General features: G+C 39.5%; 2 protein-coding genes across 11 annotated transcripts in view; one reads left to right on the plus strand and one right to left on the minus strand.

Moving 5' to 3' along the window:
• Positions 1-4,483: 4,483 nt before the first annotated feature.
• On the minus strand, positions 4,484-6,259 carry LOC134221427 (uncharacterized). The gene has a single exon (XM_062700618.1). The coding sequence runs from the start codon at positions 6,257-6,259 to the stop codon at positions 4,484-4,486; it is 1,776 nt and encodes a 591-aa protein (XP_062556602.1).
• A 4,180-nt stretch (positions 6,260-10,439) lies between these two features.
• LOC134228144 (uncharacterized) overlaps positions 10,440-27,972 on the plus strand; it is a 52,189-nt gene continuing 34,656 nt past the window's right edge. For 3 of the 10 annotated variants that reach the window (XM_062709922.1, XM_062709920.1, XM_062709927.1), the window contains exon 1: positions 10,440-10,992. The gene's annotated coding sequence lies outside the window, so the exon portion shown is untranslated. The remainder of the gene's footprint in view (positions 10,993-27,972) is intronic. The other 7 variants (XM_062709923.1, XM_062709919.1, XM_062709928.1 and 4 more) reach the window with 3 other exon arrangements.

Raw genomic sequence — 27,972 nt, forward strand, 5'->3', positions numbered from 1 at the left:
GGTAGTCCGAAGCACCTTCTATCCCCGCAAAAATATCCACAAGGCCACATGGAGATCACCTAACCAAGAAACGGAAAACCAAATCGACCACGTTCTAATCGACGGTAAATTCTTCTCCGACATCACGAATGTCCGCACTTACCGCAGTGCGAATATTGAATCCGACCACTACCTCGTTGCCGTATGCCTGCGCTCAAAACTCTCGACGGTGTACAACACGCGTCGAAGTCTTTCGCCGCGGCTAAACATTGGGCGGCTACAAGACGGTAGACTACGCGCAGCAGCTGGAAGTGGCACTCCCAATAACGGAAGAGCAGTTAGGCGCAACATCTCTTGAAGATGGCTGGAGAGATATTCGATCCGCCATTGGAAGCACCGCAACCGCTGCACTAGGCACGGTGGCTCCGGATCAGAGAAACGACTGGCGGCAAAGAATGAACCATGAGCTCGCCCAGCTCTACGGCGAACCCAGTATCCAGAAGGTAGCTAAAGCCGGAAGGGTACGATGGGCAGGGCATGTTGCAAGAATGCCGGACAGCAACCCTGCAAAGATGGTGTTCGCTTCCGATCCGGCAGGTACGAGACGACGTGGAGCGCAGCGAGCGAGATGGGCAGACCAGGTGCAGAACGACTTGGCGAGCGTGGGGCGTATTCGAGGATGGAGAGATGCGGCCTCGAACCGTGTATTGTGGCGTCAAATTGTTGATTCAGTGTTATCTGTATAGATGTAGACTAAATAAATGAATGAATGAAACTTGTTTTGAAAATGTTTTTCGATGAGTTTTTTGATTTTTCAATTTGGGGTTACTTTGATCAATCATTTATTTAAAGAGAAAGCGTATGCAAATGCTTTAATGTAGGCAATTATAGTTGAAATCCCTTACGCAGAAGTGATGTGCATCGATTATTTCGAGAAAGGCATCATCACCGATAACGGAATTATCTGTTTTTTTAACAATATATATCAAAATTTCGTAACAAAAATGGAATGGAATAACTAAGAAAATAAGATTGCTTATCGCATAACTGTATGTACGAACTTTTTTTTTTGTTATTACACTTGTTTTGAGTGCTCAAAAATGATTGTTGATTTAATTGTTCAAATTTTGGCGAAAAATAAATGCAAATTCATCTGAAGGTTATATCATTCAGCAGCAAATTTAGTCAAGATTAAGATACCTTACTTACAATAAGTAATTGTGATAACAGAAAATAATATTTTATTCATTTTTTGAAAATGGTGAAACTGATCAATGTTACCCCGGTGATCAATGTTCCCCTGGATTATGGTATTAATCAACCATTCTTCTGAACATTTATGTTTATTTGTGTTTCATCTGATAATATTTCATTCTAGAATTTACACTTTGTTCAAACATAGGTTATGCTTCAGGGGTATATTGTCAACTCAGCATTTTATTCAAAGTGTTGATAGGCTTTATTTACTTAAATTTTAATTCCTAAAACTAGTACTTTATTTGAAATATACCTGTTAGTTATAAACCTTTTCACTGGCCAGATTCAAACTACGGGTCACTCGCGGAATAGCGCGTTTCGGAAGTTGGCTTTAAAAACACGTATTTAAGATTAACTGCGACACGACGGACAATTTATTCTAATCAGAATAACAAACTACATAACGTTCGAATATGAAGTGGACTGTATTTTACTTTCCGACCGACACGGGTGATATGCAAGAGCGAACTAAAAATTCTATTAAGTGCTGCGATCACTGCGATCGACGCGACGGCAGTTAGCTGCCGAAGAGCTACCTATACTTTGACCTATCTCGATGGTAAGCATTTACATGCGCAATAGATATAGTGTGAGAAGAAACATACGACGATGAAACACACTCGTATTGTCTGTCTTGCTGCTGCCTATCTGATTGCTTAGTAAGGTGCATCTTGGGATGCAACATTCTAATTCTGTACGTAACATGCCGGCGGCCTTGAGTTCTCTCAACACAAACTTAACTAACAATTGGATTAACATTCTAACTGACTAACATAACACAATATGTTCAGATGATTGATTGTAACAAACAGTAGTAATTCACATAATACAGAAATCTCGATCCTGTCGGGCAGCTCACTGATGACGATGTCCTAATCACGTAAACGATGAATCCCAGTGCACGGATTCATGCGTCTAGCAGAAATGGAATTCGCCACTGGAGACTCCGATGATGGACTGATCGAATCTGTTGAAGATAAACACGACTGTAATCCTAGACACGGACTTACAGAGGAGACACGTAACTTATGGTTCGGCCCCCTGGCGAAATGCGGACGGACTGTCCTAATGTTGCCAAAGTTGCCCCGTGGGGGCAATGAATACTCATCTGTTGTGCAGCTCCCTGCTGCCGGTGATACGATGATTTGAACTGATGAACCAACGACGATTGAAAAATGGAACTAACATCCGATGGGGTAGGATCTGCGACTCATGCACTTAAGTGGGTTAGTAGATACCGATGACTATCGATGTACAGGTGAACAGGAGATCTGTCGAAGAATACGAAGCGATTTGGATCCAGAACAAACACAAAAGCGGATCGACGTAACTTATAGATCGCCCCCGTGGCGTAGCGGTAATGCACCGCAAAATGCCGACAGTTGCCCCATATGGGGGCGTACTTAGCCTTATGATGATCCAAAGCAGGAAACAAGAACTGAAGAAGTCTCACTGATCAAGTAGACGATTTGGCAGCGACGATGTCCGGAGTAGGTGCAGTTGATGTTCACATCCCTAGTGAAGGAAAGCAAAGCAGTAGGTTCCAACAGAATACTAAGAAGGGATGCACGTCGCCCCACTTGAGAGTCTTGAGAGTCGCCCCAGACATCAACGGCTAAATAATTGCCGCCTGCTGCCTTAAGTGCCCCAACGGGGGCAGAAATACTTATTTTACTTGACGGACTTGACTACTGAGCGTGCTCGACTAGATGCTGATTGTCCCGGATGGGAAGTATACAAATCTTCTGGATACCTCTACGGAAAGTTCCATACTGCGTACGAACTGTAACTACTCGAATGATGTCATCGGCGCCTGGGTGGATCTCCGTCGCTCGTCCCAAGTGCCACTGCAACGGAGGCAACTTGTCTTCTTTCAGTAGGACCATCGTTCCAATGTGCAACTTGTCTCTTCTCCTCGTCCACTTGTTTCGGTTGTGAAGGTCGGACAAATAATCTGTCGACCATCTTTTCCATAAGACTTGACTAAACCGCTGAACTTGACTCCATCTTCTCAACTGAATTCTTGTAATTTCCTCTAGGCAGGCAGCCAGGAATGCCTCAGTTCTAAAATCTGCTATCATCGCTATATAGACTGCTGTGACTATTAGGCAGACGAATACGTGCAGGTAACACTTAACAGTAGCCATCTTGCGTGATGCTTGTCGGACGTTCAACGTATCAGACGTATCAGACGGTAGTTCCTGCACTACATCTGCTATCAACGACTTTTCCTCAAGCGTAATTGAATCCAACTGCTGTACTGTGCTGTCACTCATCTTCGGCCATGTACTAGAATCCTCTTGAAGCCATTCAGGCCCATTCCACCAAACAGAACTCTCGGCAAGCTGTACTCGCAGATAGATCGCTGCTCTATACGCTTTCTCCGAGGCGTCACAGAATCCGTGTAGCTCACTTGAAATCACATTATCGTCGAATGCAATCCAGCGGGGAACGGAAACTGCATCCAGTCGATCCAAATTTGTCCGGAACTGTAGCCATTGTGACTGCAGATCTGCGCTCAACGGTTCATCCCAAGAATACTTCTTTTTCCAAAGCTCTTGGAGAAACATCTTCGCCTGCACAATCACTGGCCCTGCTAATCCGTACGGATCGAACAAACGAGCGGAGTCAGAAAGAACGATACGTTGCGTAATAGGTAACGACTGCTTCCAGAGTGGCATTTTGAACCAGAACTTATCCGTAGCTGGCTCCCAACATAGTCCAAGGGTCTTCACCGTGGACGACGAATCGATGTCTAAAAGTTCTCGCTTGTCTCGCAAATAACTTGGAATTGCCTTTAAGATTGCTGGCTGATTAGAGTGCCACTTCCGGAGATTGAAACCAGCAGAACTGAGTAGCGACGAAACATCGCGACACAGGCTTTGTCCTTCCTTGACAGATTTCGCACCAGTTAGCATGTCATCGACATAGAAATTGCGCTTTACGACCTTGGCTGCTGCAGGGTACGCCTGTTCTCCTTCTTCGGCACACTTCTTCAGACTTCGAGTTGCTAAGTACGGCGCTGACGAAGTGCCGTAAGTCACTGTACTCAACTGATACGTTCGAATTGGCTGATCGACGGACTCTCGCCAAAGAATCCTTTGCAATGGCTGATCTTGTTCGACTACGTTGATCATTCGATACATTTTCTCTACGTCAGCGACTATAGCGTACTTCTGGAGGCGGAAACGAAGAAGTATTGACAGCAAATCGTCTTGGACCACCGGTCCTACCATCAGTGTGTCGTTCAGGAAACTCCAGAATCTGTAGCACATGAGGCGTCAAAAACAACTCTGAGCTTCGTTGTCGTACTGTCCGGTTTCATGACTGCATGGTGTGGCAAATAATAGCTGTGGATAGGTTCTTCCTCCTCCTTACGTACTTCTCGCATATGGCCCATCAGTAAATACTCGTGGATGAATTCAGTATAGAGAGCCTTCATTTCTGGATTTGCAGTCAGACGGCGCTCCAAGCCCATGAACCGTTTGGTTGCTATCTCCTTAGACCTTCCCAAATGTTCCATCATGAACTGCTTCTTCGGCAGCACCACTCGAAATTTTCCATCAGCGTCTCTCGTTGTCGTCTGCTCGAAAATCGATTCACACGTAGATTCTTCGACGGAAAGACAGCTCTTCGTTCGGCATGACTCCAAGTCCCAAAAACGTGCTAACTGCTCGTGTATCTCTTCTGTGGTGACTGAGGCTGTAACAGCGCTGAACGTGGTGACTGGACTATCAGTTATTTCTCCAGCAACTATCCAACCCAGTTCGGTGTTTCGTAAAATCGGACCAGAATCCGATAGTTTCAACTGCTCACTCAGCAGCAACTCGTAGAAAACTGATACGCCAAGGACTGCATCTATCGCACTGGATTCGTGGAACCTTGGATCAGCTAGGCAGATGTCTGATGGCAGCTTCCAGGAACTGATGTCAATAGTTGTCTGCGGCAGATTCACAGTAATTCGAGGCAACACATAAAATTTCACATCCTTGGTTTCGAATGAAGAATAACGTGACAGGATCCTCGCTAACACCGATTGTTTCGACACTGTCATAGAATCACCAACACCTTTCACAGGCAAGTTCTCGTGTGAACGCTTGAAATTCAACCTTTGAGACAGGTTCTCTGTTATCATGCATATTTGAGAACCGTTATCCAGCAATGCACGAGCGATGACCGTATTTCCGAAGCGATCGGCGAGTTTCACGAGAGCGGTTGACAAAAGTGTGGTGCTTCGCTGGCTACGAACATTGTGTGAGGTAGCAGTGTGGTGAGAAATAGTTGATGTTTTTGTGGGAGGTGGCTGTCGTGTATGTGGTGGAATGGTGGTTTGGACGGGTGTTTGTGGAGATATTTGAGTATTATTCATCTGGGATTGATGCGATTGCGAATGCTGTACTGACTGTTGACGAGACTGAGATTGAGCGTTTGAGTTCGCGACTTGAGGCCTGTTTGGGATGCTCGACGTTTGGTTCTGCGTGCTAGAAGCGGATGGATAATACGGATGCAAAAGATGGTGATGACGTTGTCCACACTTTGCACAGGTACGTCTCGAACAATCTGCTACAAAATGTCCAGAACACAAGCAATTCAAGCAAAGTCCAAGTCTTCGGATCAACAATTTTCGGTCGATCACTCTCATTTTGTCAAAACGACGACACTGTTCGATGCTATGCGGTCCACCATTGCAGACTGGACAATTACATGAAGCAGAAACAAGCGTGTGAACTGCTGAACTCTTGAATGATCTTCTTTGATCACTTAAACTGCGGGCTGACGTAGAATGCAGAATTGCGCAATGCTTCCCCGGAAAATCAGTCATAGCATCATACTGAGGAATGTTCTTCGAACTGTGATGAGTTTCCCATTGACGAAGGGTTGCTGTATCTAGCTTCTGCGACAACATGAATGCTAGAATTGTGCTCCAGTTCTCAGTGTTTTCTCCCAACTTTTCCAACTGCTGAAGATTGACCTTGAACGTCATCAGGATGGTATTCAGGGCATCAAACGACTCCGACTTCATCACTGGAACAAAAAACAGCGCCTTCAGATGTTCGTGTGCTATCAGCTTATGATTATCATATTTCGTCTCGAGAATAATCCACGCAATGTTGTAGGTGGCAGCGCTCACCTGAACTTGGTTGATCTGCGTAATGCTTCATCTCTCAAAGATGCTCGCAAGTAATTAAACTTGTCGATTGGACTCAAATCACCGTTGTCGTGAATCAACGATTTGAAATTATCGCGGAAAGTGATCCAATCTTGCAGCTTTCCGCAAAACGATGGAAGCTTCAGCTCCGGATACTTCAACCGGGAAGGTTGGCAGGCAGCTTGACGTTCAGGAATCTCTACTTTCGTTCTAGGGCGTTTAGCAAGCAACGCTGACTTCAAACGAAAATACGAATTTTCAAAATTCTTGTATGTTTGCACACTATCACCGCAGACGGGAGCATTCTTCGCGCTATCAACACCATCGTCATCAGCCGCACTTTCAAACTCTTCGCTGGTTTCGTCTAGAAGCACATCAATGTTCACCCTAATGATACAGAACCGATCAAAAATTTCATCTAGTTTCACTAAACGTAATTCAACCATATCATTGTCACGAACTGCATCAAAATTATCCACAAAATCCTTCACATTCGCCAAAGCTGCGTTCAACTGATTCTCCTCTTTCACCAGTTGCCTCAAACTGGACTTCGGCATTCTGAATAGCACAAAGATCACACTTCACTAGCACTGAACCACGACCGAGACCTCAAGCGGAACGGATTGACAGAATTGACAGCTCAATTATCAACCACTAACTGTGGGAATTAGTCAAATGGCAATCGCAAATGTGCCGAACTAAATAGTCAACCGGAGAACTCAAAATTGTTTCTCCAAAATTCCACAAATAAAATTCAATTTGTCCAAACCCGCACCACAGTACGGTAACAGAGCGCTTGCAAATTTAACTCAAGACAATGCGCTTTTATTTGGCTAGCGTCACATGCAGACCACGCTGAGCCCAAGCCTCCTCAACCACACATTCACACACACTCTACTTAGCTGAATTTAGATGGTTGATCCTTCGGGGTATCCAAAATGTCGAAATGCAGCATCAAAATCCAATATTCAGCATCAGTTGTGAAGAACGTTGATTCCAAACTGCATACACGGCCTCACAGGATATTTTAAATCACTTTCGCTAACTGCTATCCATTGGCAGTAATTAATTAATTTGCTCACTAGCAGAAGACGGATATCGATTCCGTACAATGGATCAGAGCACACTTTACACTCCGCATACTATTTTACAAGTTCATTTTTCACGCACAATATCGACGGACAATGGGTCGGACACACAATTAACCCAAGCCACGCGCACTATTCACCAAGACGTGGTCCCGCGGATTGATCTTATCCGGCTCGATCAGGACCAAAAATGTTAGTTATAAACCTTTTCACTGGCCAGATTCAAACTACGGGTCACTCGCGGAATAGCGCGTTTCGGAAGTTGGCTTTAAAAACACGTATTTAAGATTAACTGCGACACGACGGACAATTTATTCTAATCAGAATAACAAACTACATAACGTTCGAATATGAAGTGGACTGTATTTTACTTTCCGACCGACACGGGTGATATGCAAGAGCGAACTAAAAATTCTATTAAGTGCTGCGATCACTGCGATCGACGCGACGGCAGTTAGCTGCCGAAGAGCTACCTATACTTTGACCTATCTCGATGGTAAGCATTTACATGCGCAATAGATATAGTGTGAGAAGAAACATACGACGATGAAACACATTCGTATTGTCTGTCTTGCTGCTGCCTATCTTATTGCTTAGTAAGGTGCATCTTGAGATGCAACATTCTAATTCTGTACGTAACAATACCATTTTTAGATTTACAATACAAACAAGGCATAACTCGAAAGAATAGTCAATGATTCAAAGAACGAAACCTCCAATCTCTATCTTTTCGACTATTTGTTCTGTCGACCTTTTGTCTCTTCGATCTTTCGTCCTTTCGACCTTTTGACCCATTTTTTTCTCTCAAACTTCTTTTCCTTCAACCTTCTGTTATTTTTTCTACCTTCTTTTCCTTCGACCTCTTGACATTTCCACCTTTAGTCCTTCGACCTTTCGTCCTTTAGTATTTTCGACCTTTTGTCCTTTCGGCTTTCTGTCCTTTCGACCTTTAGTCCTTTCGACCTTTAGTCCTTTCGACATTTTGTTCTTTCGACCTTTTATCGCTTCGACCTTTTGTCCTTGACCTTGTGACCTTCGACTTTTTGTCCTTCGACCTTTTGATACAGATTCTGATTTCATAAGTTATGACAATCTATGGTAGTTTTATACTTCCGGGACCTATTTAAACCGATTGGATTTACCGAGCACTGGCTCAAAGGAAGTAAGTAGAACTCATCATACGGCACATCATACTTCATGATTTTAAAAGTTATTTCATTCTATGGCATTTTTGTGCTTCCAGGACTTTATTTGAACCGATTGGAACCGATATCCGTGCTGACCGGGTAATGGTTCATGGGTCAGTTTTGGAAAGTACTCTAATTCCATCATGAGGTACATCAAACTTCAAGATTTCAAATGTAGTGGCGTTTCTTTTTCGTAAACAAGTTCCGGCAGAGCGTCCTGAATCCCGAATACAGGCCATATTTTGGACCGATCAAATTCCTGATCAAATTTTTCATACTTTATGCGTCGTTTCCAATCAAAATATCTAAAATAATCATTTCCGAAGTATGCGTTCTGGAAAATGGCCAGAAGCTAACACCCATTTTAAACATAGGGAACAAAGCACCACGCGTCTGCGAATTAGCATTCTGGTAAGGATTGTGCGTAGAGACGCAAGTACATTGTAGGTTAATGCCACTAGGGCGTTTTGCCTCGCCAAAATGTTAGATGTTTCTTCAAAATGTGGAAATTTTCGGTTTTTACAACCTTCCCATACACTATTTTGAAACTTTTTTCGCCTAACCTACATAATTTTAGATCTAGTTTTGTTACGGACATCTTAATGATGGTAAAAATGAGGGAAACCACAAAAGGCGTTTTGCCTCGGGGGGCGTTTTGGGGTCTCTTCCCCTACTAATGTGAAACATGACCCATAGACGTTCTTAAAAAATGTTAGTTTAGCAATGAAATTATAGTCTTCTAGCATATCTTTGAATGTTTATTTTCAATAGACGAGAATTATAGATATGTACCATCAGCACCACTACTTGATGTATTCAGCTTCGTTTTTCGTGAAATGAAATGTTACGGTCGGTCACTGGTCCGGAAATCTTAATTTATGCATTACGCAAACAACATACATATGCCCAGTTGATGCTTCTAATCCCATTCCTCGAATTCACATGCGCTGCATCAAAGTTAACAATAATTATTCAATCCTAATGCAACTCGTCATTTACTCTCGCGCACCTAATTTCCTATTCCACCCATCCACTTTGGCGCATACCTACTTCTTGTTTTCACATGTGAGGTCTACCCCAAAAGACCCCAACCTGTGGGCTTCCTTTTCAGGCTCTCTCTCGTTTATTGCACCGGCTCTCGCATAACATTCCATTTATTTTTCAACGTGTTTCTGTTGTTTATTTTTATGTCGTCATTATTACGTTAATAATTTTTGCTTATGGAGCACAGAGGCCGAATGTTTTACCATACCTTACAATCGAAATATCATTTTTATTGCCTTTTTATAATGTCCAGTCTTTATAAAACACAAATACAATTGCATTGCGAAAGACAGGAACTACTTTTATGCATTGAACTGAGTAGATTCGTATACTTCGCCATCTAAGAATTACATGAAAAGCAGGATAGGATTATTTCTTTTCTCATATGTGGTTAAGTGGATCTTTTTTTCCTTTTTGAATAAATATGAAAAGTTTAATCATATATCTATCTATCAAGTTTCTAAAATATTAAAAAAAAACTGATCAATCCTTTAAAAGCTTTAGTCTGCAAAACCCGCAACTGTGCACCTACTTCGAACGCTCATCAACGGCGGAGTGCTTTCGTCCAAGAGTCAACATCGCCTATGCTCAAATTGCAACAACTCAGAGCTACGATTGCATTGCATTGGCGCGCGCGAACCGATTGACGGCGAGAGTGGATGTGTGGAGTGTCGCGCGCGCGAACATAGCTCCGGTGTGGTTGCTTCGAGTTTTAATTTTTCTCCAGCTGGCGATCAGTTTTTCTCAGACATCAGTGCATATCAGTAGACCGCTCAAGACGGACATACACCCCGGAGTGTGCATACTTGGACTTGGACACCTTTTTTTTGCGCTCGCGAGGACCTGTGTACGATTTTTGTTCAGTGCGTTCTGTTTCCAGAAGTTTGAAGAACCGTTTCCACGCGTGCGTGCTTTGTGAAGACGATTTTTGTGCAAGTTGAAATTGTACGGGATTAGTTAAAATACTTAGTGTGTTTGTGCTTTTGGAAGGGTTTTTGATTTGACGAGTGACAGAGAGTGCAGATTCAGAAGCTATAGTCCCCCTAATTCAATAGTGGTATTTTTCACCCCTGTCAGGACCTCGAAAAATATTTCCAATTTTATTGAACGCTTCATTCAACCATAAAACGAAAAGAAATGAGTAGAGTGTGATATTTTGTTCGACTGTTTTGGAATGCAAAACAAGATAGTTTTGGAAGCAAAAGTGCGTACCGACCCTGGAAAACAAACTCGTTTCTCGTGAAAACGAAAACTCTTGATAAAATTTCCTCAAAAATTTCTCTTGCTGGTAGTTTATGCTCTGTTTAGTGCTGTTTTTCTCTTTTTCGTATCACATCGCAACACATCACCCACGCTTCCCTTCGCGCATCGCAAGTGCTACACTGAAAAATAAATGTCTTTCTTCTTCTCGCATTTTTCTATTGCTTTGGCCGAATACAAATGAGCTGAAATTGGTATAAAGAAAACTCGGCATTTGTGTGTATTTAAGACTAAAATAAATACTATGGATATGCCGCTAATTAATTGCCTCCACACTTTCAATTGCTTTTTTCGGTTTGATGCGTCTCAAGAAAGTGACGGAAACTATGATGAAGAGAAAATTGAAGCAAAAGGAAAAAATGCAGTGAAAAGTGGAAAATAATAAAGCTCGATGGAAATATGAGCCATGCAGGAGGTACAGGTGAAGGAGAGGTGCCCTTCGAACAAGTGGATTTGGTGCATGTGTGGCAGTGCAACAGAGGGGGAGGAGTTACATGGAAATTTGAACTCGTGAAGACTCCTCGCATGGACCGGCGCTGGACTTATTGTGGAAAAGTGGATTCAAGTTGGCAACGATCGGTCACAGTTGGGTGCGTTTTGCGCATTGGACAGTGCAACGGAGCGGGATAGTGAAAATCAGTTTATCGTAATAAGTGGCGGATGCATTGGTTTGACTGATCCATGGTAGACGAATCAAAAGGTAGAGGCTATTGACTTGGATTATGCGAACGATGGCGTTTCGTACAGGATACAGGAAACTGTTTGACATAGCTTTGTGAAATTTGAAATCGTTTTACACATGCATAGTTTACTGGTTGTTGTTTCACTGTTATCCTTGAAATTTGCAACAAACATAAATTTACATACTAACTAAACAGCTTGAAATGATTACAGGGCTCTCAAGTGACAAATTGATTGGCCAAAGATGCCACTAGAAATATAAGAATTGGCGTAAATCAAAACTCCCCATGAAAAATTTAGAAATTTTCCATAAAAAAAAGAAATTGTCTATAAAGAAATGAAAAAAAAAAGATAATTATCCATAAAAAAAGTCAAATTGTTTCATTGACAAACATACAATACTTCGGTTAGGGGACCTCCTTAGCCGTGCAGTAAGACGCGCGGCTACAAAGCAAGACCATGCTGAGGGTGGCTGGGTTCGATTCCTGGTGCCGGTCTAGGTAATTTTCGGATTGGAAATTGTCTCGACTTCCCTGGGCATAAAATTATCATCGTGTTAGCCTCATGATATACGAATGCAAAAATGGTAACCTGGCTTAGAAACCTCGCAGTTAATACCTGTGGAAGTGCTTAATGAACACTAAGCTGCGAGGCGGCTCCGTCCCAGTGTGTGGGGATGTAATGCCAATAAGAAGAAGAACAATACTTCGGTTCTGCAATTTAATAGCTAATTTTTTATTGATTCATTGTTTTTTAATTTTTTTTGCGCAAAATTTTTAAGAATAAAATATCTAAGAATAAAATGTCCAATATTTTTTTTCCTTTTTTGAAAAATTGTCTTGTTTATGGACATTTTGCTTTATTTTGGGAATTTTTACTTTGATAATAACTGCTCAATTTAATTTTGTTGCCATATGCAAAGTAATTAATCTCTCTAGAAAGGTAACTTCAGTTTGATCGCCAAATTTCGCAGTGAGGTGTTTTTACTACACCTGAACTCTCAAAACTATTATTTTTTCCTTGGTTACATAATTGATATTGAGCTACTATAATAGAAAGCGGGAACACTTGACACTTTAAGGAATGTCATCAGTATCAGATATCCCTAATATGCGAAGTACGTTGCTCACGAGATTCGCAACGCTACTGACGATCTTTTACATAGTATTGATCGCACTCTATGCATGTAGCAAAATGATTGCTAAGTCGCCAATGTTTTCATTAATTATAAATATAATTAAAACATTTTGGTAAAAAATATACAATTACCAATAATTTAGTTTCAGTTTCTTTTTTTTAATCTTTCATTTATTTGGATGGCTCATTTGCCGTGAAGCGTTACGGAGCCGAAATCATGTTTAACAATACATTTCTTGATTCTTATAAACAGTGATAGTTTTGGGGAACCGAAAGACTCGCGGTTTGGTCGAGGTTGGGGAATACAGTAATACAGTAGGAAAGGAAAGGATTTCAGGGTACTTAAGTAATTACGATGCTGATGCTCACAAAGTTGAAATTTTTCGCGATGTTTTTAGCATCTGTAACGAAACAAACAAACCTTTTTTGGCACACAACAACTAGAGGAAGACATACGGAAGAGATTAACGACAGACATTGAAATAGACAACAAGAGGAAGACATTCGCAATGGGGTACGACAGACAAGGGAAGAGCTTTGTTTACAGTAGTTTCAGTTTCGAAGTAATCGCAATTTGAGAAAACCATCAAAATGACTTTCGAAGACTTTCCCAATCTTTTACTATGCAATTATTGCGCTGAGCGACTGCGACTGTCTATCGTCGTGGATCTATCGCACGACAAAGGCGGTGTACAATATCAAATGAAGCATGCATGCAGTGTCGCGACGACATTCGCTCAGCCACAGCAGCAATCGCGTCACTTAGGTTTAGAGAAGCCTTAATAGGTTTACTCAGTTGTTAATCAGCATCATTTGAAGAACATTCCCTAGTAGCACGCGTGTTCCACATGGGTTACGACAACTCATATGTGACCAGATCTAGTCACTATAAAGTTGCTGCAACTATATTTTCCTGATATGTGCTTATCAGATTAGAGCCCATTCACAGAATTTCCCATTTCAGTCCACTCTAGAAAACGCGGCTCTACTAGATCCCGTTATTCACACTTTAATTTTTCCACCGAGTTTAAGTTCATTTGCTGAAATTTCGGCAAAACGTATGATTACGGCGGGTCCCTTGAGTGCCGCAGTGAACAAATTACTTTTTCAGCTGAGATATCAGTAGAAAGTCAAGAACCGAGCGCTCGGCTGTGCGGATCTCGGTAAAAGAATGAAAAAATGCCGAGCTGAACTGAATGTGTTAGTTAGCTGGAACTCGTCCTTGAAATGCGTTGAGAGATTTGCAAAAAATATGTGTCTTTACGAAGCAACGTCGCATTCCAATACAAAACATGGAATGGGTTATTTTTCTTCATAGATTCATTCATATCACGGCATACAAAAAACAAGGCAGGCTCATCGCGTATGTAAACACTCAGTTTGAATGTAAACATGTGACGTCACTGCTATCTTCGCACAAGCTGGACCGAGACGATGCTCTACGGTCGCAGCATGCTTACTTTTGTACTCCAACATATGGCGATAAAACATGCGTCACATTCGAAGTGTCATTTTTGTAACGAGCCTACCTTGTTTTCTGTATACCGTGCATTCATACGATACGTACTGAGTATGGTCTCTGCGTTCAAAGAAAACATAATCAACCTTGATGTTATAAACTTTTGCCGCTAGAAATGTCCCTCAGTTGATCGTCGTGGTCAGATCTATGTGGACAATTGCTCAAATTATCATATAAGTGTTCAATTTTACAGTAATTTGTTAGTTTACGAAATCTAAATAAATACTCATTCACTGACATTCGTTAGGAAATTGTCAGTGTTCAGCCAAATATGAATATGTTACGAAGTGAGGGTGAGGGTGAAAAAGAAGGCTGATGGGCTTCAACAAAAAATCTATGAAAAAATGCTCAGTTTTTATGCTGATTTAAATTTATCCAAGGGATTTTTCATATTTTATATTCCTCTTGATTGTTTTTTGTGGGAAGTGGAAAAAACAATGATTTTGTAGAAAATTTCGTTATTTTTATCGCTAGTATAGATTTATTTGTGGAATATTTTATTCTTTTCAATTCATTTTGCGGTTGATTCCGGAGGATGTTCCGTTACTAAACGCGAAAAAAAACTTATAGGGGATAGAACAACTAATTTTGCGAGCAGGTCAATTAAGATTTAAAAGGATTTACTTAAACCGATAAAATAACAGATGAGCTGAAAATATTTTACTGCTGTCTTTCCTCCCCGGTGAAATCAGGTAACCTGGTATGATTGACTAGTTATTCACCGGTTGTTCAGGAAGCGTAGACTACTGTTGACATCGTGAGAAAAAGCTTCTCAATATAAATCACGATGCCACTTGATTATACACGAAATATTTTAGGTGTTTGGTTTTGAAGAATAGATGATGTTATTCAAATTAAATTATGTAGATGAAAATCAAAAATAAATCATTATGTTATTTAAAATTGGAAGTAAATCGAGAGGACGAAGGAGCTGCACTGTGACTTGATGCCATCGCTCTAATGAAGTTATGCTATCTGAGTATTTGTGAACAATTACCGACACTTCCTTCGATAACCAATTAACTAGGTTGGCGATGTCAACTTTTGATGGCGAAATGTTCCTTTTATTAATTTTATCTTGAAACACAAGGAATCTGTCGCAATCATCAAAACCAGAGATTACATCAGCAGATTCTGTAAACAGAATCTTGAGCAGCAACTCCATACCATCGCTAGTATTTTGTTAACAGTACCTCCATCAACATTGATAGCACCACCCTTATCATAGGACTTTTGGTTTTCGAATTTGTTTAAGAAAACATCAGCTCGAAGTCGGAACTTTTTACCGCCGATGCTTGAGTAACTGTTTTCTATCCTGGTCGCCAAATCACAGCTTCCCTCTATTTAAAAATTAAATAATTACTTAGGGTGTGTTAGAAGACAAATAATTTTCTTACTTTGAAAATCTTGCATTATATGTCGCCGGCATTTCTTCGTCCACCATCGGATCTTACAGTGGATCATCGTTATCCTTGAGCGATTCAATATCATAGTTACGTCCAAATTTGCATAATCAAAAATCCCTTCGCCGTCATCCTCGAGATATTCTTCAAATACGTGATCTAGGTCCTCCGGAGAATCCATTTCAACCCTAAATCTTTGGGAAACGATTGTGAATAACAACACTCTCTATATATAATGAAAACAAACTACGACTGATGTTTCCGACGAAAATCATAACATGGAGTCACTTGATAATAACACAGTGACGACTTGAATAACTGGAGTCAATTTACAGTTGTTGTTATTCAATAACAATCTCTTCAAATTAAGTGGCTCTTGTGCGGTTTGTTCGCAGTCTGGTTAGCCTGATTCAATTTAATCGTGATCTGAGCGATAATGCTGGGATCCACAATATATGAATTATTTGTATTCATATTTCAAAGGAAAAACTGATATGATACCAATCAATGTCTGTTGCTATCTGTGCAACTACAGTCGACTCTCTACAACTTGATGTTCTATATCTCGATATCTCTACACCCAAAAAAAATCTGCACGTTGTTTCTACCTTAAAAAGTACGTCGATTTTTACCACCTGAAATTCACGTAACTTTTACCTGATTTTTCAACAGATTTCACTGGACACGTAAGTTTCACCTGAAATTTCAGAAGCATTTGCAGTTACGTGTGCACGTAAAATGTACCTGAAAATTTAGGTGGAAACAAGGTTTAGATTATTTGAAGTGTACCTCCAGGCTATTAGACCATCTTTGGGCAATAACAAACGAACCGAAAACAAAAAAGTAGAAGGTTGTATTGAAGACACGACCGCAAATTGAGCGCAGAACTACTTATGGTCGATGGTGGATGCAAAATTCAATTATTTTTTGCATGGTCATTGCGGATAGATATAGCCGAAATGTAGGAATTTATTGTGAAGTGAAATTTCAACACTACCTGTCGAAATCGGATTTTCAATAGATAATGCATTAAATCAATTGTTTACAATGGTTGTTAGAAATCTTAGAGTTACCTGAGTGATTCATACCAAAATCTCCGCAATCCGTTGAGAATCGGCTGAGTTATTGACTCACTTCCTGACCTTTTTTCGTGACGGTCCCAAATTTGAAACTTTGGAATGACCCCCCTATCTTACCGAAGGACGTAATTCTACGTCAAAATTACATTTGTTTTGTTATCTTTTTTGACAACAACGCTTTTTTTTCGATCTAGTATCCGTTTAAATTTCTAGACCAACATTTGAAACGGGCGTAACTTGACTCGAGTCGAGTCAAGTACGAGACACTGAAGACGGCCTTACTGATGAGGACGAAATACGTATCTGTCAAGATACAATTAAGTGGTGGTAATACAATATTTCTCGGGTACTTATTCAAAAGGACGTATGCAATTTTGTAAACAAAGATTCAAACGTCGATTTGTCCAATCTGATGGCACTCACACGCAAACCAACACCACCAACTGGTAGTCGGAGCCTCCCCCTTTCTATCTATGGTGATGGTTTGCGTGGGAGGGTTATCAGATTCGACAAATCGACGTTTGAATCTTTGTTTACAAAATCACATACGTCCTTCTGAATAAGTACCCGAGATTTGTTAAATAATCGCATATGCCCAGTTACAGGTTCTGGTAGGTTCTTATTTATTCTGTAATTGTTAGAAAGTCTAACAATCACCGGTTGGGTGTGCGATTAATTTGATTAAAACTCATACTCCGTAATGGTGGCCTTTTCGTTAAAAACGCTAGTACAGTCGCCTCTCTACATCTCGATATTGAAAGGATCATCGAGATAAGGAAAGATCGAGAAATTAAAGGAACATTGAAATGGGTACTAGATTGAGAAAATACCTCGTTGCTATGAAAATCGACAACAAAACAAATGTCATCTGTTGTTGTTCATGTGTTTGTTATTGTCCAAAAATCGTCTAGTAGCCTAGAAATACAGTCGCCTCTCCACATCTCGATTTTTGCTTGTTTGTTTTTATTAACGACATTTCACACTGCTGGAGTGCATTCATGTCGATGTTCTATATCTCGATATCTCTCCCTATGTCGATGAATTCCTCAGTCCCTTCAATCTACATACATTTGGGCTTTCTACATCTCGATAACCTCCCTATCTCGATATCTCTCTATCTCGATGGGTTCTGATCATATTTTGTTCAGGACTCACTCTCCTTATGTCGATATGGTCAGATTTTTGGGCTACTAGACCATCTTTGGACAATAACAAACACATCAACAACAGGAAGCGACATTTGTTTTGTTGTCGTTTTTCATAGCAACGAGCTTTTTGGATCTAGTACCCATTTAAATGTTCCTTCCATTCCTCGATCTCTCCCTATCTCGATGGTCCCTTCAATGTCGAGATTTGGAGAGGCGACTGTATGAATATATCGACATAGGGAGAGAGAATCCTGAGCAAAATATGACCAAAACACATCGAGATAGAGAGATATCGAGATAAGGGAGGTTATCGAGATGTAGAATGCCCAAATGTATGTAAATCGAAGGGACCGAGAAAACCATCGACATAGGGAGAGATAAAAAAGATATAATTTCTGAAGCAAGAAAAGTGTCTTCAGAATGTGTAGGGGATTGGAATTTACCTGAGACGAGACTTGTCAAGACGCTGCTTCTTTTCTCTTGTTTTGACGCTTGTTCTTCTTTTCATCACAGTTGCATGATTTGTTCCAGAACAATCTAATGAATTTCACTGAAGTCATAGTCTGAATTTCTGCGTAAAACTGTTCCGGTATTATGCATAATAAAGAAAATCCATAACTTTTTTTCCGCTTGGAATCTTTTGTTGATTTCACAAAAAAATCTCTAGAGTTTCTACAGAAACTTTTTTGTAAATTACACAAGACTTTTTTTAGAATTTTCACGAGAAATTATTTCGAGCTTCAACGGAAAATGCTTTGGAATTTCCATGGAAAACTTTTTGTTATTTCCAAATTTTTAGGGATTTCTTCAGAATTTCGGAAATACCAATTTCCTCCGATGATTTTCAGACGGGAAATCTTCCGAATATTCATGGAAAACTCTCCGTTTCTTCGGGTTTGCTGATGGAAATTCTTTGGAATTATCATTGGAAAATTTATGGAAAGTTTGAAGAAACTGTTGAAAACATCCACGGTAAATTATTTGTATTTTCCACCAAGTCTTTGAGTCTTCATAAAAATCGTTATTTACACAGGAAAACCTTTGTAGTTTTCATGAAATTGTATCCAAAATTTTCATTAGAAATCAACCGAAATTTCCCTTGGAAATATTCGAGAATTAACACGGAAAGTTACTTAGAATGTGGAATGTGGAGTCTGGAATGCTTTGGAATTTTCTCAGCAAATTGCTTCTATGGGAAATATTTTTTTTGGAATTTAGAACTACATTCTTTGAATTTTAACGGAAGGTTTTGTGAAATTTCCACGAGAATTTCTTCTTATTTTTTAATCAGTGGCGTCCTGAAAAATGACGATGCGTACCTCTAGAAGGAATCTAATCCACCAAAAATTTCATTAGTTCACACTTAAAATAAATCGAAGATTTCTGTAAAATTTCTCCTAAATCTCAACAGCAGAACTTGACAGCTGAACAATGGACAAATCGCCGAAAATTTTGTAAAATAATTACGGAACAATTTTGCTGTTGATATTTTGGTTAATTGAAGCAAAAATCACCGAAATCTGTGAAATGATTTAAGTTTCTTGGCTTCGAAATCTGGTGTTGGTAGCCGTGGAACGATGATTGAAATTAATTCAGTTTCAATTTAATTTTTTGAATTCCATTGTTTGAAAACTTTACTTTTGTTGTAATGTTTTTAGGCAAAAATTGATTTCAATATTTGAAATACTCAACACGTGAGTGATCTTCATAATATTTCGAACTGCACAACACATGAAATTTTGTAAAACTTGAAAAAGTCTACGTAGAGTTCAAGTGGGAAGAGAGGGATTTCGGAAAAGTCTACGAAAGTCTACTAGGAAGGGAGGCTTGGAGGTTTGAAAATGATAAAATTTGGTCTTCATGGTTTGTGGACAGTAAGATCAAGAGTACAGTATAATAGAAACCACGTAAAGGGTTACGAAAAGCGCAGAGTCATACTCCCTTGCGTTCAATGCAATACAAGATTTGGTCTTTAAGATTTTATATTGAACATGGTTCCAACAGTCAGGTTCGTTAAATTCAGCGACTCAATTGAATAAATTTTGGTATGCATATAATTATTTCCTTTGGTCCAATCTGTGCCCTTTTTTCTTTAAAAGGTCATTTGAACCCACATATAGTTCCACATTATTTAAGCATAGATCATGAGCCGAAGGGAAGAAATAACTGCTAGGAACCAACCACCGCCTTAATACATTCTATGATAAAAATCAAGCAAAAACGTGACCGAAAAAATAATTGTTTCACATTCAAAGTTGAAAAACAAAAAAAAGTCTTGGAAAAATTCTGAAGAACTCAAACGAATTTTTTCTCAAAGAGAAGGAGTAAATTGCAAAGAACTTCTCAAGAATATCCGGTGGAAGTCCTGCATAATTTTTAAAAGAAATTCCGAAAAATTCTGAACTGCTCTGAAGTTTCCATGGAAATTCAGAAGCTTTTCGCAAGAAGTTCCAAAGACTTTTTCACGACGGTTTGAAGGCTCACCACGTGGAAATTGATATTTATTTAAATTTAATTAAAACTCATTGAAAATTCAGTAGAATATTCAGCGGAAATTAAAAAAAAAGCTGCCGATCAAATTGCCAGAAAATTCAGCCCATAAATCAAAATAATTTTCCCGATGACATTTTCCGGAGAAATTCTCAGTAGAAATTGAAGATAATTTCAAGTTGAAATTCAAAGAAATTTCTGATTGAAATTAATATGATTGTAAATTCAGAATAGTTTCTAGTGGGGTATTTAGAAGAGTTTCCAGGATAATTCCAGAGCAAGTTGAAAAGAATTTGTCGAGCTCAGGAGATTAATAAGATTTGCTCGGAAAAAGTCAAAACTTGCTCAGATGTATTTCATTTGATAAAGGGAAATTTCTCGTTGAATTACAAAAATGCTCTTATTGTAGAACTGAAACCGGTAATATTATTAATTTCCGGTAATTAACGGTAATAAAATATAAAAAAAAAAACGAAAATGTTTTCTGAGGAGGAAAAAATCAACAGTTTTCCCCGGAAAAATAATCTTGGCGTGACGCCGAGTACGCCACTGCTGGCAATTTGCGGCCATTTTTTAAAACATGTAAAAAAAAGTGACAAATAGCGACAAAAAGTCGGACATAGGTATACCAGGGATTCTCAAATTTCGAATAATACTTTCTCTTCAAAGTACATTGTATGTGTGCGGTGAATATCGATTCTTAATCAATCTATAAGTTTTCAATACATTTTCTGCATTTTAGAATTCAAAAATTTTGAAAATATAATTTTTGCCAAACGGTTTATCTGCCTTTCTACTTTTGCACATCCTTCCAGGATTTGTTCACATTATATTCCCCACTGGAACATTATTGTCGCCACGAAGCTTAGTGATCAATAAATACTTCCACAATTACTCATTCTATCACAAATACTTTTTTTTTTCAAATTTTCCAATCAAACAAACAACTTTTATTCCAAACATGCGAATTTGCGAGAATCTACAGATATGAAACTTCGAAAGTCATGTTCAAAATTGAACCAACTGCACCGACTTTCTTCAAATTCAATATTACCCTGCAGTAAACACATCTGATGTGTTAAAAACAAATGTGTATCAATTTTCACCTGTTCCCAACAGGCAGTGATTTACCGTCCTTCAGCGCTGCTGATGAGCCATCGTCTTATATCTGGCATAGCGCAGTTGAGTTGGGGGCACGGTACGCGCGCAGAATAACACATTATGTGAGCAAGCCAAGAAATAACCGGCCTCATTTGCCAAACCAACGAACGACCAGCCTCAACTATTTAGTGGAAATGAAATAATAAAAAAAACACGCAACAGAAGCAACGTGGACCAGGGCAGGGGGAACCCGGCGCGGAAAAAGAAAGTGAAATTCCGTGCCATCAATTTACAAATGAAGTAAAACAGAATGACGACCGGCGGGGTGGCACGTCGGGGAGCAAGCTGGAAACGAGAGGAGCGTTCGGTATTATATCATCGAATGCGGCTCCCCTGAACGTGATCTTTTTCGCTCTCGCCTTATGCCGGCATCATCGTCGCGAAGTTGTCAGAGACGTCGCCGATGCAATCGCGGTAGGTACCAGCCGTGCCAGTAGTGGATCTTAAAATGCCGCATAATTAAATAACAACATGAACTCGCGACATAAAAGCTTATATGGCTCGTTAGGTCGAGTTCATTTTTTCAATTGCAACAAGTGTCGGGAAAATAATTTAGATTGTAGCCCTGCAGGATAGATTCCTTCATATTTCTAAAACCAATATCCAACGTAAAATCAGACCTGATCAGCGATAGCGAATAAATGCCATTACCCTATGTGCATATTCGTTCACTTTTATGTTTCTCGTTTTTGATATGTTGACGGACGGAACGGGAACGGTCAAGAGATTAGCTTTGGCAAAGAGCGACCGAAGGCATCAATGAACTGGTTATAGTCGTACGTATGAAGCAAAAACCAAAACGACTGATGAAGATAAATAAACTTGCATCATACCATAGAAAAACAGCAAGTAGTAAAATCATGACATTGGCTGGGTAGCTGGTTTGAAGTTGATTATAATCGACTTTACTACTAAGGAAGGAGTAAATATAATTAACATTCCGGCGAAAGGTAGTATGAACTGAACATAAGCTTTTTAAATAATCCGTTAAAGCGCATTGTGAGGAAGTTATTTACAGGTCTAAAAAAAACGGTTTGTTCTTTGAATTACATTTAAAAAATAAAAATTACATATTCGCGTATCTCGATCTCAACTGTTAGCACGTTTTACAGTTGAGGACAAAACATGCTTATCTGTCAAATTGCATACCTTTTGAACTGTCAAACCGTTTGCAAACCTCGGAGCTAATTAAAAAAATTGCTTGATGATATTATTATTGCCTAATAATTATCATGGCTAATCGAAACGCAGGCATCAACATGCATTAGATTTGTTTTAGAAACAACCTAAAAACACTTCAATAAATTGGAGGATTTATAAAGTAGCAATAAGAAACTTATTTGGGGCCCACCTTAGCCAAGCGGAAAGACGCGCAGCTACAAAGCAAAACCATGCTGAGGGTGACTGGGTTCGAGCATCATTCAGAATTGTTGTAAGCAGATCCTCTTTCCGCAACTTTACTATCAGAAACTTTGGATTAACTATTCTTGCGCAGAAAATCAACAAATGATTTACAATCATTTTCAATGCATGGCCGATGTATTCTGTTAAATATAATGCTGAATTCATGCAAATTAAATTAAAGCCATACGAGCAGATCGTTGAGTAGGACACATAAATTCAGTTTTGACACCATTCATATTTTACTCATTTATACTTATTTTTGATTCTTCTCACTTCCCACATAAAAAATATCACTTCTCAATTCACACGTTTGAATTTTGCTTCTCTTTTATCAATAATCATTTGTCATTTTACGCGTCTTGATACATCTCATTTCTGACTTTTCGATTTTCATAATTCACTTTTGACATCTCATTTCTAACATATCATTTTCCACTTTCTCACTCCATACTTATCACCTTATACATTCCATTTATCACTTGACAATTTTCATTTTTCTTTGCTTCTGCGCGCCGACGTTTAAAATTTGTCACGCCGCCGATCTATAATTTTTCACGCTGATTCAAATTTTAAGAAGTCTGCCGAATTTTATTCATGCTGATTCAGTTGTATTTCCGTGGAATTTTCCGATTGATCCTACCACGTTGAAACAATTTGACCGAAGGCTACAAGACCAAAAGTTGTTTTGGTGAAATATGTCGTTTGATTGAACCCTTCATATTCGGTCGAAGCCAATTAAGACTAAAGTTGTTTATCCGAAACTGTCATTTGGTCGAACAGTTATTGCAGATCTTTTCCAAATTTTCCATTTGGCGGAATCCGCAAAGTTCTTCCGCAGCTGTCAAAGTTCTGTCAAATCTTCAATACACCGAAACAAAAACCTATTTGGCGTTGTCATCGTAGATTGCCATGCCAAAACAGCAGAGAAAAAGTGTGAGCTTCGGTTGTTTGAAAATTCAACCGGAAAGAGGATTTTTTTTTTCTGGAACAGCAATACTTTGGCTGAAAAAATCGGTTTGCCGAATAGTTCAATTGACCGAAAATTCCCATTGGCCGAAATCAGGGCCGGATTTAGCCGGAAGGGGCGCCGTGGCCGACAGCTTATGGGGGCCCCAAAATGTACAAAAAAGGTTGGTTTTGGTACATAAGATTTGTGGGGGCCCGGGGCCACGGGGCCGGAATAATCGAACGTAATATCATTCTGAAAGTAAAGTGATTTGCGTGGGAGGGCTGTCCGATTCTACAAATCAGTGTTCCAATCTTTGTTCACTAATTTTGTTCTTTGTTCTATTCAGGTGAATGCGGTTGCAGTTTTTTTCGTTACAATAAACGGAATTCAACATGCAATTGAGAGAGAAATCGAAATTTTCTTTTGTGGTATTCCAACAAATGGCTTTTCATCGAATGACTTTCGGCCGAATGGGAAGAGCCATTTGGCCGGAAGATGTTTGGCCGAATATGTTATTTGGCTAAACAAACCGTTAGACCAAAAGTCAACTTGGACATATGTCCGAAAATGTAGATCGGCCAAATTGGACATTTGACCAAAAAATCATTTGGTCACGTAGGTCATTTGACCGAAAATACCATTTGCCGTAATGATTTTTTTGTTGAAAATGGCTTTTGGCCCAAATTTTCGTTTGACAGAAAGGCTATTTGGCCTAAAATGTAATGTGGCCAAACCGGTGGACATTTTTGACCATGTTGCAGGTTGCAATACAATGCAAAAATGCATGGAACTTGTCTAGCAAATGTTAAGATACGTCTTAAAATTTTGCAGCCGCTGTTGCTTGCAATGAAAATGAGTATGTTTTGAAACTATGCTAATAAATTATTTTTGTCCTTGAGGAGTCAAATAAAATGTACCATTTTCAAACAGAATATAATCCAAGAAACATTCAACACTAAAACAAAAGTAAAACATGACATATCACTTCGAAAACACATTTTTGATTTTTCGTAATTATCGATATTCTTGCAAGTCTGACATTACTGTTTTTGGCGCGCTTTGAATAAAACAAAACTCATCAAAAACAAAAAACCGACAGCTTTTGGCTAACATCTAATCATCTTTCTCTTTCAAGCTCAATAGGGTTTGACGTCTAAGAGTTGCCAGCTCATTTGCATTTTGGTTACAAACTTCCTGCAAGTTCTTCACAATTCGCGTTTTGGCAAAATAAAATCAATATTACATGTTCAGTAATTAACATTTGTCCGTATGGCAGGATTCGCCAAATGGCCCTTTCTGTCATTTCGGGCAAACGGCATTTTTGGTCTGATGACCTACTCGGCCAAACGACCATTTCAGCTGTATGTCAATTTGGCCAACCTGTTTTCCACTTATAATGTTTCGCCCAAAACGTTAATTTTTCAGCCAAATGCCATTCGGCTAGGGCCTCCAGACCTAAGGGGGCCTCCTTAGCTGTGCGCAAAAATGCACGGCTACAACCGGTGCCAGTGCCGGTCTAAGCAATTTTCGGTTTGAAAATTGTCTTGACTTCCCTGGGCATAAAAGTATTATCGTGTTAGCCTCATGATATACGAATGCAGAAATAGTAAATTGGGTTAGAAACCTCGCAGTAAATAACTGTGGAAGTGCATAATGAACACTAGCTGCGAGGCGTGGGAGAATTAATGCCAATGAAGAAGAAGAAGATCAGACCTTTAAGCCGAAGGTCATTACAACGAACGGTCGTTAGGCCGATCTGTCATGGGGGGTATTAGGTGGGAAATGAGAATAGAGAAGTCAGTTCTTCCTTTTCCTTCTTTTTTCTACCTTATTCCTTCTCTTTCTTATTCTTTTTCCGATCTTGAATATTATTTCATCTATCATATTTCTCCCCTGCTACTTCTTGATTTTTTCCATCATCCTTTTCTAATTGTCATTATTCCTGTCATTTGTTCTTTCGTCATTCTTCTTCACTCTTTCTTACTTCTTTTTTTTTTCTACTTTCCACCTTAATCCTTAATTTCTTTGTTTTTCTTCTTCCCACTTTCTTCTTCCTTTTTTTTATCCTCCTTCCTTCTTCGTTTTCTTTTTTATTTCTCACATCTCACTTCACATTTCTTAATTCTCATTTCTCACTTCTTATTTCGCACTTTTCATTTCTCAATTTTCGTTTTCACTTCTCACTTCTCACATCTCACATTTCACTTCTCAATTTGCAATCATTACTTCTCATTTCTCACTGCTTACTTCTCACTTCTCACATCTCACTTCTTACTTGTTATTCGGCGTTCTGACCACCATTCAGCCTGGTGACCAGGGCTGACAATAGTCATCGTCATAGCACGAAATGCCACAGTAGCGACGAGGTGCGTCTTCATTGCTACTCCACACATCGTCAATGACGCGCACGACGTTAGCTTTCGTCGTGTAACCAAATCGTCATGACGACATCGAAGAACGAAGACTTCATACCGTTATTCTTCAAACGGCAGCTGCCATGCGAAGATTTTTATAAATCCTTTGTAATAATGAGTTTGAAGTAACGTATGAAAGCGTTATGAATGTTATCAATACATTTATGTTATCAAAGTTCCTACTAAATAGAACAAATATTTGTTTATTTGAGACGCCATTATGTTTTTAACCAGTCGGTCTATAATGACGTACAATCAATTGTGTGAAGAGCGACGACGAAAATCGTCATAACTTTTGGTTGCGCGACTATCGTCGTGGTACGCATGCGGCGCGAAGAAAACGAATAGGTGTTGCGTCGTGCAATGTTATGACGAAGACTAAATTTTTTCGCTTTCTTCATACGACGAGAATGACTATCGTCAGCCCTGCTGGTGACCGTTCGGCCTAGTTACCATTCTGCTCGACGGTCTTTGGCCTAATGTCCCAACATCTTTAGCTAGATGACTTTCTCATTTCTTACATTTCCTATTGCACTTTTCACTTTATGTTGTTAACATCTGATTTCTTACTTCTGGCGTCTCGTTTTTCACTTCTCACATCTCATATCTCACCTATAATTTCCCACTTCTCACTTAGCACTTTTCACTTCTCACTTTTCATTTTTTTTTGTCATTTATCACGCCTCAAAACTTATTCTTAATTCTTGTTTCACCGATCTCATTTCTAACTAGTCATGTCTAAATTTCCAATTCGCGATTTTTACTTCCCACTTGTCATTTTTCACACATCATTTCTGAATTTCCATTACTTTCCAAATATCAATTCTCATTTTTTATTTCTCAATTCTTATTTCCTCATTCCTCATTTGACATTTTTCATTTCTGTTTTTCTTGTTTCTCACTTCTCACTTTTGGGCTTTCATGTGTCACCTATCACCGTTCACGTCTCACTTGTCGTCAATTATTTCATAACTTTGCCTTCCACTTCTAATTTCTCACAATTCACTCCTCACATACCACTTTTTATCTCTCGCTTCTGATTCTCCCATACTCATTTTTTTGCCGCTTATTACTTATTTTTTTGAATAAATAAATTATGGCACACACCACACCAGCTATAGTACCCACAGTCAAGCTTTTTTAATGAGTGCGTTCAAGCCTGCATGCAAAGTTAAAAAATTAAAATGTAGACAACACAACTTTTCAATATTAACTTGGCACAATCTTTACTTGTGTATTTTCTTCTTATTGGCATTTCATCCCCACACTGGGACAGAGCCGCCTCGCAGCTTAGTGTTCATTAAGCATTTCCACAGTTATTAACTGCGAGGTTTCTAAGCCAAGTTACCATTTCTGCATTCGTATATCATGAGGCTAACACGATGATACTTCTATGCCCAAGGAAGTCGAGACAATTTCCAATCCGAAAATTGTCTAGACCGGCACCGGGAATCGAACCCAGCCACCCTCAGCATGGTCTTGCTTTGTAGTCGCGTGTTTTACCGCACGGCTAAGGAGGACCCCTTGTGTATTTTGAATGCTTCGAAGTTAATCTTCATGAAATGCACCCCCTTCTAATCCTGTGCTAAAGTGTGTGACAATTTCATAAAAATATATCATTTT

Source organism: Armigeres subalbatus, chromosome 3, assembly GCF_024139115.2.
Source record: "Armigeres subalbatus isolate Guangzhou_Male chromosome 3, GZ_Asu_2, whole genome shotgun sequence".
NCBI classification, from domain to species: domain Eukaryota; kingdom Metazoa; phylum Arthropoda; class Insecta; order Diptera; family Culicidae; genus Armigeres; species Armigeres subalbatus.